Here is a 13,164-nt window from a genome sequence, read left to right on the forward strand (position 1 = left end):
ATAGCATGTTGGTTTTTTTAAATGCAGAGGGGTTATTTTGAAGACTCAATTTATCTTCTGTATTTGTTCTCAAGGGCGAGATTTTTATAAATCTAAATACACTTGAGTCACTGAAGGTTCTTTCTACCTTCAAAACAAACCAGTGTGTATTTGCATACACACAGACCCATGCAGACTAAGTGGTTGACATCAGGATCTGCAGAGCAGAGATCTCCATCTTTTCTTTCATTTGATGTACATTATGTCATTTCCACTTACAACATTCAAAATAGCTGAGTTTATAGCCCTTTGCAGGAAACAATCCTTGCATTGACATCTTTCCTCCCCAAGTTCCCTCAGTATTGTTTTACAAGTGAGTATCAGGATACCTAGAAATTTTAATGGATATCAAACTGGTTTGTTTTTTCATTTATTGTTAAAATTTGCCAGGACATTGAAGTTGAAACATTTCTCTAACTTTTTTCTTTACATAAAAGATTCATGTAGTTTGTTCAGCATTAAGACTTTTTTCCCTACAAAGATGAACCTGAAAACTGATTTTTTCCCTGTTAACTTTCAGTTTTTCAAAGTGGAGAGCTGCCAAATTTTGCTGCTTTGAAAAGGCTTTAAATTTGAATTTGAAAAGAGTTTCAGAACTTTAATTAGCATCATGTTATTCCATGTAGCACCTGACCCTAGAGGAAAGTGAGCTGTGATTCTCTGAGATGTATTTGCTTCAGAAAGAGCAGCAGGCTTTCAGGAGCATCTGGCCACAAGTGAATTCCTGTGCAACACAGGGGGAACAGTGCTTGCTGAAATCCAAGTATTTCAGTTCTTTAAAAAAGGAAACATATTTCTTATGTTTCTTATATTCTTATCTTGCAAGTTGGAAAACGGAAAATCTGCACAATAATGGAGGTGTGGTCAAGGGAGGATTCCTGGAAGAATGGGACAGGGCTAAAAATACAAAATACACAAGGAGTCAAGGTATTTCACTGTAGTGGTAGGAGAGATGATTAAGACAGAGATGTGCAAGCCAAGGTTTGACCATAAAAGCCTTTGGTCTTTTAAATAAAATGAAAACAGGCTGTCACAGCATCATAAAGGATGGTTATTACTGTAGACATAATAGACCCACTATAAATTCACTTTTTGTCTGACTTGGCCCTCTGCCATAAATGTGTTGCAAGCCATCACAATGATGCCTCATAACCTTCCTTGACACAGCATCCTAAATTTCTTCCTTAGAAAGTGTGCCTCCAAATTTCCATGTGCATACTGTTGGTTTAACGCCTTCGGTCATCGAGACAGAAAATAGTATTTTTCAGACGTCATGTAGGTGCAGAAGGTAAGTATACACTAGATTAAGAGAAATCTGACTTGTTCTCAGGAAAGATCTTCCAAGATCTTGGATATTAGATCTGAGCCATATTAGAACCAGTTCACAGAGCAACAACACCACTGTTAGCAGATAAAATTAACACCTTCTGCCTGTGTTTCTACTGCCTCCTGCTCTGAGCACACTGCAGCAAAAGGGAACATTGGCTAAAAATGTCACAGCCTTGATTTTAAAAGAAGTTTTGTGGTCCAGTGTAGCAATAATTTTATTTCAAGAAGCATCTGGATTTTATTAGATGCAAACAGAGTTGGTAGAAGTTGAGGAGGGGGGAGAGATAAAAAATGTTCTCCCTGGAATATTTTAAACCAGAAGCATTCATCATGCACAGCATACCCTTATAATCTAACACAGAGGTTTAGGGTGACAGTGCAGTTCACTGCAAAGCTATTGCTACTGCAGTGAGTTATTGTGTTTATACTTTCATTGCCTCTGGCAACTTGCAAATGTTGACAGGTGAAAAGTTTCCTTTCTTCTTTGCAGGATTCAGCAGTTGCTTGCAGCCTCATTCAAGTTCTTTTGCAGCAGAAACGACTGAAGACTGATTTCTGGTCATTTCCAGACAGTTATGGACACTTGCTGAGCCTCTTCCTGACAAAAAAACCCCTTTATTTTTGGGAACTCATCACTTACAGATGATGTTTGTGATGCTCTCCCTGGTCTTGGCTCTTCTGGCACCAGTTTAACAAGGTCATGTCTTCCAGTTCCCACTCAATAAACATTATGTAATTTGTTCATTTTGACTGAATTAATATTTAGTAGACACATGAATACAAATTGGAGTATGAATCTAAATTTAAAACTCCCAGGTCACAACACCCAGAAGTTATGCTTGGACTTAAAATCAATATCAAAAATCAGTTTTGTAAAGGAAGTTTCTTCTTTCAACAAGGCAAAACAAACCAGTGATTGATATCCAGTGTGGCATTTGAACACCAGAAAGTGCTACCTTCCATGGAGGTGAATGTAGTTCAGTTTATTTATATTCTACCATTTAGGAGAGAATTTTACCTAAAAGGACTTAAAGATGTAAGCAGTCACCCATAGCTGAGGCATGTCTGCAGTGCCCCTGTACACTCATAAAAATAAATGGTGTGCATAACACCGAACACACTATGGTGCATAGTTTTTAAAATTAATTTTATCTCTGTATGACCCCTGATTTAAAGTGCTGTGATTTGCAAATTTTTCGAGGTGTGTGTCCCACCAGCAAGGTGTAAGTATGCCTGGGATGCTCTGGCATATTCTTCCATCCTTAAAAAAAGGCAATAATTGTATGTACCACCTATAAATAAACAGATTTCTGGAACAACTCGGTAGCCCTGAAACCTGCTGTGTGGCACTCGAGGACAAGCACAAATTAATCATTTTAAGATTGTCCTGAGGATGGATTAAGCTCAGGCCATTTCCTCTTCCCTCCTGCAGCTTGGCTGTATCCAGCAGTGTTGGAAGGCACATTTTGTGTATCTGAGAACCAGATCTGAAAAGCCATTTAGCACCACTTATTAAAGCCAGCTAAGAGCATAAGCACGCAAATAGTAACTCATGAGGTCTCACTGATTCATGATATGAACCTACACAGCTCTCCAGGGAGGGGGCTTTGGCCAATATGCTTAAATCATGGGAGGGATTTTTCTAGATGCCAAAAGGATTAGGACGCTCCGTTTTCATTAATAATCAGGCACTGTGCAAGGGCCCACCATGTCTTTGAAAATTCTTCTCCACGTGTTCGTTTCAGTATGAAATCATCTGGTGGGCTGCATCCTCCAGTGGGTGCATATCTGTTTGTATCTTTTAAAAAGCTTGACTGCTTCCAAGAGCAGGAATAAACTCTTAGAAATACCTAATTAGTGTATTCAGATCATAACCAATACAGCATTACAGGTTTTTATTTCCTGTTCTGTGTTGATTTTTAATTAACACTGACATTTATATATAAAATACTTGGTTTTCAAAAGGCCAACTGGAGACCCTCTTGTGGATTACCTCATCCAAGCACAGATTTTTTGGTGTGCATATTTGTAATTGTTTGAAGGTTTTCCAAGCATATCTTAAAGTCATACCACAGTTTTCAAACACACTTATAAGAATGTTATAAGGGTATGAAACATCAAAGAAAAAAGATTAATTTTACACAGTAACGGTGCTTAGAGTTTGTGACAGACACTGGACGTGGAAAGAATATTTAGGCCCACATCCTGTGAAGGCTGGCACACAAATTTAGGGATATAGCTGCAGTCCATGGATTTGGAGATGGGCATGGACAGTATGTATGCTTTTGTGAGATTCCTCTGGTCTGCTTCAAAATCAGTGGCACTTTATGGTTTTGATTTTGGCTTTTCTGTAAAGAAGGAAGAATTTCTAATGGTCTGAAAGCATCAATCCTTCCCTGAGAGATGAGACAAAAAGAAAAACATTAAACAGAAATTAGGAGACTGAGCCTGCTCCCAAAGACATGAAGGTCAGAAACAGTCTCATTTTAATGGAACCAAGTCTAGTAGTAAAATTTCTGCCTTCCTCTTAAATATTAGTCTTCCTTTGCTTCTCTTCTCATGTGTCTGCCACAGCTCTCATCTCTCCAGCAGCTGTGATCTGCTGCCAAGATTTGCTCTACTCTCCCTGTAATTTATGACCCTGTCATGAAGTTTATTCATACACACTTTCCCAGTGGCAAGGCTGAGGATACCAAGGTATCTAAACGCTGCTCACAGAGGTGCGTGGAGCGAGCTCTGGAGAGACAAAGCACATGCCTGCCTTTATTCAGGTGACAGCTGAGGTAAATCAAATAGTGGAATAACTGCAACAGGTAAAGCTACACACTTTAATTAGTCTTTGCAGGGTCAGAATGGGAGCCTTTGAGCTGCAAACCCTCGCAGATCTCCAAGCTGAGAGCCAACATCAGCAAGGAATTCAGTGCCTTGGGTTGCCTCTGGCCTAACAGTGCTTCCCCCAGCTGATCTGCTTTCTCTTGGCAAGGTTTCTACCAGACACTGTTTCTACAGCAGCCAGGGGCATAAATGACATGGCTGTATGCACTCAGGCACTAGGACACCAAAATTTACTGTCTTTCAATGAGATTCAGGCTCACAAGTCTCTGGGACCTGGCCTGTCAAACAATCTTAGGTCATAAACACATGGGAGGTAGATGTCCTTTGGCCGACGTGAGCCCCAGGCATCTCAGAGGGGCTTAAACACCAGTACTCCAGAACCCAAAGCTTTACCACAGAGTCATCTTACAACAACACTGGCAAAACACTGGTGATTTTTCTGTGATCCTTAGGATTCTCTGGTCTTAAAGATTTCTTTCCCATGCACAGATGCTCAGTCTTCTATAAAAAATTCCTATCAAAGGTATGTCTCTCTCTTCCCCACTTTTTTTTCCCTATAAGAAATGTCTCAGGCTATTTTATTTGATAGAGGAAAAAGAGTAATTTTTTAAATTTATATTTAAGGAAATTTTTTTCTAAAGAAATGAGACTTACACAGGCCCTTTGCAGCCTTCCATTTCTATGTCCCTGTGCACCACTGAAACAAAATTCGAAAAAAGGGAGAAGGAAAAGTCCATCAGGAGATAAATTCTTTGTGTAGCACTAATTTTCAATACTACACATGACATTTTTGACTGTAAATTCATTGAAGAGACCTTCTGTCAAAAACTTTCCCTTCATTTTATGGGCATGTAATCTTCATTTTATACTAATGCACTCCATGGAAAATGTGAATGTTGTTCCTGGAAAGTGATCTACGACCTCTTTCCACATTGTACATAAATCTGGAGAGTATAATCAGATGCAGAAGCAATGTATATCTCCACACTCTGCAGCTCTACCTTCCCCTATAAATCTTTCAGATGTGGAATGGACAGCAAGTGGGTTTATACTAATCCTGCCAGATTAATACCCCAATCTGATGATAGGTATTTAGGTAATGTTTACTTCAATTTCGGCATGACCTGGCTAAGCAAAAATGTGCCTCCAATAAGTATAGCTGGCTTGGGACATATTCAATCAGTACAAACACCAGATGCATCATCAAGAGCTTTGGGATATTTGTTTTTAGCATATGACCACAAGATATGATGCAGCTTTGAAAAAGTTCCTACTTCACTTAATAATGATGTTCAGCTTTTTTGGTGTTGCCAGAAGCTATCCTGGAAAACATAATGAGAAACTTTCCTCTTCAGACTGTGTCAAACTATTCAGGCTTTTTTCCCCCCTTTGAAACAGCTTTTTTTTTTTCTCTGTTTCCATGTCTGTAGAATTGCTAATCATTACCCTAAATTATCCAGCTAACAGGCTGAAATTCTGCTCTTTTTAAGAAAAGTGTGAATTTTCTTGCTCAGTTCAAGGGGCTGGACTACAACCATCTTATTGTAAGGTAAGAGATTTAGTTTTCCACCCATTACATGCCTAAGTGCCTGCCTGACCACTGCTCCCATGCCATTACAGGGAAAGTGTAACCCAGAAAGTATAGGCCAAACTACAAAGCCATCCCTCCGCCCAGCAGTCAAAGGTGCTGGCTGGTCTTGAGAGGAGAATTCTGCAAGAGAAGAGATGTGTTTGAATCACCAGCTTTCCTGCAAAACACTTTGAAGCTTTAAATCAGTGTGTAAGTGTTTGGAAGCAGTGAAACAGATTCCTGGAATATGGGCATGGCTCCTTGTTCTGGGCAAACTGACTTGTTTTCTCTTGTGATGTCCCAGTGGAAAACCTCTTGCAGCATCTCTAGCTAAGCCAATCCCACACATGTCATGGCTGAATCCTATCAGTGACAAAACTTCAATTTCCACATGAACTCCTTTGGTGTGGCTGTATCAGGGTAGATGGCAAAAAGAATAATGTAAAATGGCCCATGAAAACCATGTATATTTTTGTTACTACAGTAATTCATCGTCTCAAGAGTGCTGATGAAACTCTAGAAATACTGTCAGAAAGGTAAATGAAGTGAGTGATGGCTGTTGGAATGCTCCAAATCTGAAAGATTTCATGGACAGGTAGCTCACTACAGACTGAAAATACGAGCTCCAAGCCAGTCCAAGATGCAAAGAAACCCCCAAAGCATAACAAGGACCAGAATCAAAAAACATATGCAGACTATTATCAGTTTTGAGTGCCAGAAAAAAAAGTCTAACCCACGATAATCACCAGTTGAAAGTAAAGAAAGAATTCAAAGGATTAATGACAGAGCAGAAATTTTCTGAGTCAGTCTTGAAAGTCCTTTGCCATGAGGCCAGCTTTCAACCAAAATGGATCCAAGCACAACTAGAAGGTAACATGAAGCCACTCCAGAAACAGTTAAACAATGAGACGTAGGTCTAAGGTAGCTCCATTTGCCAGCTTGACTGTCATTACAGGTTCCCAATGGAAGTGATGGGAGGAAAAAGTAATTTCAATACTGATGCCTATAAAGAACCAAAACTGTCCCTTGGCAAAGCTCCCCAGGGAAGAATCATACCTGTAAGAAGCCCTGACTTCAGACTAATTACGAGTTGACAGATTGACACAAAATGAAAGTCCGGCCTGCTTTATTACAATTTCTTGCTAGAAGCTCAGCCTCCACACAGGGTTTGAATAAGTCAGAAATAGCCCTTCTGCCTTATTCTGGGCCTCTCTCTGGGCTGGATTCCCATCCACAGAAGAGAAAGAGTTGTGAAAGTCCCACAGGAGAAGTGACACTACTGCTGGGCCATAGAAACTGCCAAGCTAAAATAAATACATCAGAAACCAAGGAACATCTTGCTGGCCTGGACTATCAGGAGGCAGAGGGTAGAAAAGCAAGAAGAAGAAAGTGAGAATGAAGACAGGGAGAAGACTCAAGTTCTACCCCAGAAGCTGGAAAGTATAGAGCAGGAGGCCAATGAGAACTTCTGGGCAGGGCTGAAAAACAAGTGAAAGTGAGAGCTTCTCTCATCTCTGAGAATGCAGCCAAAAAATCAGATTACTTACAGTAAAAGAAGAAGAAGGAAACAAGAAAAAAGAAAACCCCCTCAAAACTGGCAGCAAACAACTATCCACACTCCTTGGCTCCATGTAATGCTGGGTGGAAGGGGTAAGAAGGAAACAGGGGACAAACTGCAGCTTGGAGCCAAAACATTTCCTTTGGGATGCTCCTGGCTCAGTTCAGCCCTTTGTGACCCTCAATCTCAACCCCTTATGCACTCCCCTATAATCATCATAATATGTGGCTGTTTGCTTGCTCAGTGTATTCAACTTCCTCACAGCAAGCCAAGCTCAACCCAGCACTAGCATTTATTTCTGGATTTTAACCAGGCCTGCCTAAAACCAAACAAGACTCAGTGTGGTTTGCCATATTCACTGGGAGAGAATAAAAGGAATTGCACTCAAACACCAGGGTTTGTGGCCAAGTTCACCTCATGCTGCTGGTGGTGATATCACTGTTATTTCACTTCACTTTAGTACTTTTAAAATTGCTCTGGAAAAAGGGAGGGTTTCAGCTCTGTTTCTGATCTTTGAGAGAGATGCAAGTGATCCTAACAACATAGACATAACTAACAGTTGTCGTTTCATTAAAAGAAAAAACCTTTATTACTCAAAAGTCTAATTATTGTTAGAAACCCGTAATGACTAAGTAAAAACAGCCACCAGAATGTGAGCAGGGCAGACATCAACTTGGGAGATGGAACAGCCCTTGAGACAAAATAGTTCCAGCTCTGCCTAAAATAACATCTTTCAAGAGCTGGCCCCATCGTGCTTGTTGTCAGACACCAAGCCAGGTCCCACAGTCCCAGTCAGTGATGCTCATGACACATCTTGAAACACCGACTCAGACCTCCAGAGCTGTCCTGAGAGTTCCCAGAAGTGCTGCAGAACTCCTCTGTCGGGGCATCAGGATGCGGTTTCCAAAGGATTTAGGGCAACGTGAGCAGGATTCAGGCATCTGTGAAAGTCTCTGCCAAATACCTCAAAATGTGATGAAGAACAGGTTTTCAGCTCTTTGAAGCTGGTGCTGCCCATTCAGAAGCTTCACCTGGGAATGAGGAACTGTGCCATGCCACTTGTCTGCCAGTTCCCATTGTCATGGGTCTACTGAGAGTTCTCATTTTTGCTGATGTTTTGGCAGCAGGAAGCATGTCAGGATCTCTGTTTCTGTTCTTTAGTAACTCGTATGTGATGCAAACACCTCCTTAAAAGTCAGGAAAACAAACAAACAGCCTGAAAGCCCCAGGAGGACTCCTTTACCTGGGAAAGAATGAAAATCTCTTCCCCCTTGCCCTCCAAAGCCACTCCCCTGATTTTGCAGGGAGTAGCTCATGAGGGTTAAATGCCTGGGGCTGACAGTACTGCAGACTCTAATGCAAAACAAGAGCTGTGGCTGCAAACTTCTCATCACTGGCAAACTACAACAGTTTGGGTAAACCAAACTAAATACCCTAATCCATGGACAGCTAGAGAAAGGAAATGCGTTTTTCTGTGTTGATGACACTGAACAATTCGTTGGGAAGGACTAGGGAGGAGGGAGAAGAGAAGGAATTTCCACTGAGAGTGCCAAAGATGCAATTAATGTCCTGTCACGGAGCATTTATATGCGATGAAATTCATTCCTGTGCTGAGAGCCGGCATAAAGTTACGTCTCCCTGAAGTTGCAGTTAACAGGCAGAAGGAATGGATTTCATTTCAAGAGCGATGTTCCGGATTCCTGGACGAGACACTCAGCAGTGAATAAAGCACTGTGCAGTAGAGCCTCGGCAGCCTTGAAGTGAATTTTGCTGTGACCTAACAAAAACCACAGACTTGAAATTTTGATGATTCAGAAATTTTCAGCTCGCAACAGGGGTTCTTGCAAAATATTTGGGAACTGCAGGAAGCATTTAATGGTCTCCCTATGTCAAGGAGAGGAATCCTGACCTTTTCTCTTCATGATTCTTGTTCCTTATAAGCAATAATTTTAGGAGATGATTAAGCCTGGGTGGCCTTTTTTTCTAAGGTTGCTTATAGAATAACAAGTGACTTGGGTTGGTCCTTTCTGTACTGATTCACCTTCTCTTTGCTATAGGAATTTGCAGAAGAATGACTACAGGGACAGATCGTGCTCCCAGTCACATGTGGATCCCCACAAGGCTGTGCAGCAAAGGAAACCAAGTAGAGAGGTTTATCTGCAGAGCAATACAACGGAGAAACAAAAGTCAGGAGAACCTTATAAGGGCATCTGCCTTTCCTAGCCAAGAGTCAAAAAGGTAGGATTTCAGTAGGAAAAAAAATTTGAATAGACCAAGAACATGAATCAGAATACCAATGGCTAAAGCAGAGGTTTGGGACATTCCTAATCCTTATTTGGATGCAGAAACCATGAACGGGTGGTTTATAAATTCAAACTGAGGTCATCTGAAGGAAGACTTCAGGTGAATCTTCCTTTCATTTCCTCTTAGCTTGAGGGACAAGCTGACAGCAGGACAGACAAATGAGCTACATCCATTTCCTGAAATAAATAAGAGACTTCTCACAAAGTTTAACAGCATGCAATATAATAATTACTACATGCTTGTGTTGTAATTACTGTCAGAGATTCCTTTAAAAAAGAAACCAGGCTGTTCCAAATAATCTTGAAATACTATTCATAAGACTATTTCTGCCTGCTTGTAAATGATGGCTATGCAAGAAACTAATTTGAGCATCACTGGAAATTATAATTTTGTTTTGTATGCTTCCAGTAATGTTTTCTCAAATAGGGATCTTGCATTTGTCCCTGTATTTGTGTAATTATGTGGAAAGCATTAGACACAGTCACACGCTTGCTGACACTGTCTTTTCTCATTCAAGTTTCAGACAATACAATTTTCAGTTTGTGTAAATACTTATACTGCTCTAAGACCTAAGAGCAGTGCAAAATGATGTGAACTGGACTTAAAACAGACAGAAATTAGGTCAATGTCAATAATTTAACCTTTACAGGAACTATACCTGATATAGGAACCTTTTATATGCCACTTGCAAGTAATGGCTAAAAGCAGATATTTCTTCCTCGTGTTTCCACCACATCCTGTTCCTTAGGTAGTTAGCTCTTACACTTAAGCAGTTATATATCATAACTGTTATATATCATAACCCTCCTGTCCTGGAAGACTTCTCATCACCCTTTCCTTTTCCATGTCAATTGAGCTTAATTAGCAGCTTGTATCAGCAGCAGGATCTGTTCACACATTCATTGGCTCTATACTCAGTAACTGGAAAAATGACCTCAAATTGCCTCCTCATTACATGTATGTATGTGCTTCCTAGGATGGAAACTCCTCTTTTCCACTGACTTCCACTCAGTAATTCTTCCTTTGGAGCAGGCTAGGTAAAGTACATCCAACGCTCATACAGCAACGTTTTCTGACAATGTGCTTTTCACCTGGCTTTTATCAGAGAATTCCAGACATAAGCTGGGACGTGGGATGGAATTTGAGGATGACACATCATATCTTAGGTCTCAGAAAAGCAGGAACAGTTTCTGAAACAGGTTCTCATTTCAAGAAAATGGATATTTACTGTTTTATGATGCTGAGTCCTACTTCAAAAGCTAACACTCTCCCTTGCTGTGGCCACCTTAGTTCTGTGAATATTCTGAGGGATAATGTGTGTCTGGTGACTCAAAGAAATAGATAAATAAAAAAAAAAAGGCAGTGCGATGGATCTAAAAATAAAAATTAGGAAAGGTGGGAATTAGCTCACCACAGCTCGCCTCAATTGCCAGGTCAGGTTTCAACTTCCAGTAAGTTTTCAGCAGAGTAGCTTGTGTAAATGTATCTGTGGGCACTCCTCATACAGGGGAAAAGAAATTTCCTTGAAAACAGATACCTGACATCACAACTATGTGTTTTCCTGGAACAGAGCACGCGCTGGATCCGTACTCTGCCTACTGACATAGTCTTCATCCCAAGAGTGATATTACTGCTTGCACGTCAGTAAAGAGAACACGGTGGGTTTGCAGGAAGTGGAACCCGAGCGTGGTGCTCAACATGCTAAAGAACTCATGGAAAACTGTGGATGTTCACCTTAAAGATGCCTGGAAACACCGTAGACTACTTCACACTCAGGTTTGCCTGAAGAGTTGCTTTTATACATTAAGAGCCACAGCAGACTTTTCAGATTAATAATCCCTTCGCCAAGACAGAGTGTGTGTGAAAAGCACGAAAATGGTTAGCAACACAACCTTCCTGTATGATCTGAATTTGGGTGCTGGTCCAGGCGCTGCAGCAGAATGAGGCATGCACCACGCTTTGTTCACTGGCAGCCTGAGAGCCACACTTACTATGCACATGCTCTGTTTTGCAGTATTCCTTCAAATTAGGGAAAAGAAACCCCCCCAGAGCAGCAGAGATGCCCACGGGAAGAAGACACAAGAAAGAGTTTGACAAAATTTGTGTACAGCAGGGTTACATTAGGGCGGCACACTGAAGAACCCTTCTACTTAATAAAGGTTCAACACCTAAAATTTCTGGTTTTCACTTTCCTTTTGTTCTCAGGGTTTATTTTGGACAGCAAGAAATAAAATCAGAGAAAGAGGGTGTTAAATTTATTTTGAACGGAATGCAATGACACCGATTTTTCCAAGTGAGGTGTGAAAGCTTTTAACCTTGAGTTCCCAGCAGCAGATAAAACATCACTCAGGGTTTCTATTTCCAACCCCTACGTTACACCTCACCTTCTCCCCGTGCAGAACATTACTCCTCCTGAACGGAGAAGTATCCGCTTACAGGCAGCGCTGCTCCAAGGAAAAAAAGAAAAGTTTGCCTCTACCCTCAAAAATAGCCATTTTGTTCAGCCAGATGTTCTACAAAATGGCACGGCCGCTGTGCTTGAGGGGGGCCGGGCCTCCCACCCGGCGGGGCTCGGCGGGGCGGTGGCGGCCCCCGCCCGGCCCCCGGCGGCGCCGAGGCCAATGGGCGCTGGGGCGGCGGCGGCCGCCTCCTCCCGCCCAGCCCGCCCTATATAGAGCCCGGGCAGCGGCGCCGTCCCGTCCGTCGGGCTGTCTGTGCCGAGCCGTGTCGAGCCCAGCCGTGCCAGGATGCCGGGCCGCGCCGTGTGGCGGCTGGCGCTGCTCGCCCTCTGCCTGGGGGCCGCGGCGGTGGGGGGACATCGCCGCGGAGCCGGCGGCAAGAGCCGGCGGCAAGCGCAGACCCAAACCACCTCGCTCCCGCAGGGCACCGCCGCGCAGGGAAAGCGTGAGTACCGCCCCCGGGCAGGGCACGGCGCGGGGCTTGGCACGGCAGCGCCGGTGGCCTCGGGGGGCTTTGTCTGTGCCCCGCGCTCGCCCTTAGCCGCCCCTCGGCTCGGCGGGACCCGCACACGTGTGCGCCCCGCGCCCCTTCCCTCCCGGCTGCTGCCCTCGGTAACGCCGAACTTTGCTTTCTGTTCCCCCTCTGCATCCCCATTCCTCCCTCGCCTGTTCTCCCCCCAGAGACCTGCTATGACAATGGACGGTACTATCAGATAAACCAGCAGTGGGAGCGTACTTACCTGGGAAACACTCTAGTCTGTACCTGCTACGGTGGGAGCCGAGGGTTCAACTGCGAGAGCAAGCCCGAACGTAAGTTGGTGGCCCCTTTTGTCTGCATCGAGACCCCAGCACGGCTTTTGGTGCCGAGTAAGCCAAGCCTTGTACGAGTTAGGGCTGGCAGCCCAGGTTTTCCGCTGAAGTTTGGTACTTAGGGTCAGTAATGGGATCTACACTCAATTACACTGAAGATCTGGCTTGGGATTTTAAGAAATGCTTTTCATTAGCGATGGGCCTGCCACCAGAATCCTGAGCCAAACATCACTCATCTCTCTGGAGGATTGGATCTAAAC

At 42.9% G+C, this 13,164-nt stretch overlaps 1 protein-coding gene across 7 annotated transcripts in view; it reads left to right on the top strand.

Annotated features, from left to right (window-relative positions):
* Positions 1-12,327: 12,327 nt before the first annotated feature.
* FN1 (fibronectin 1) overlaps positions 12,328-13,164 on the top strand; it is a 52,029-nt gene continuing 51,192 nt past the window's right edge. For 4 of the 7 annotated variants that reach the window (XM_032114073.1, XM_032114072.1, XM_032114075.1 and 1 more), the window contains exons 1-2: positions 12,328-12,539; positions 12,776-12,904. In XM_032114073.1, the coding sequence (XP_031969964.1) occupies positions 12,383-12,539; positions 12,776-12,904 (286 nt within the window). In that variant the 5' untranslated portion in view covers positions 12,328-12,382. The remainder of the gene's footprint in view (positions 12,540-12,775; positions 12,905-13,164) is intronic. The other 3 variants (XM_032114076.1, XM_032114077.1, XM_032114078.1) reach the window with 1 other exon arrangement.

This window comes from Corvus moneduloides, chromosome 7 (assembly GCF_009650955.1).
Source record: "Corvus moneduloides isolate bCorMon1 chromosome 7, bCorMon1.pri, whole genome shotgun sequence".
NCBI classification, from domain to species: Eukaryota; Metazoa; Chordata; class Aves; order Passeriformes; family Corvidae; genus Corvus; species Corvus moneduloides.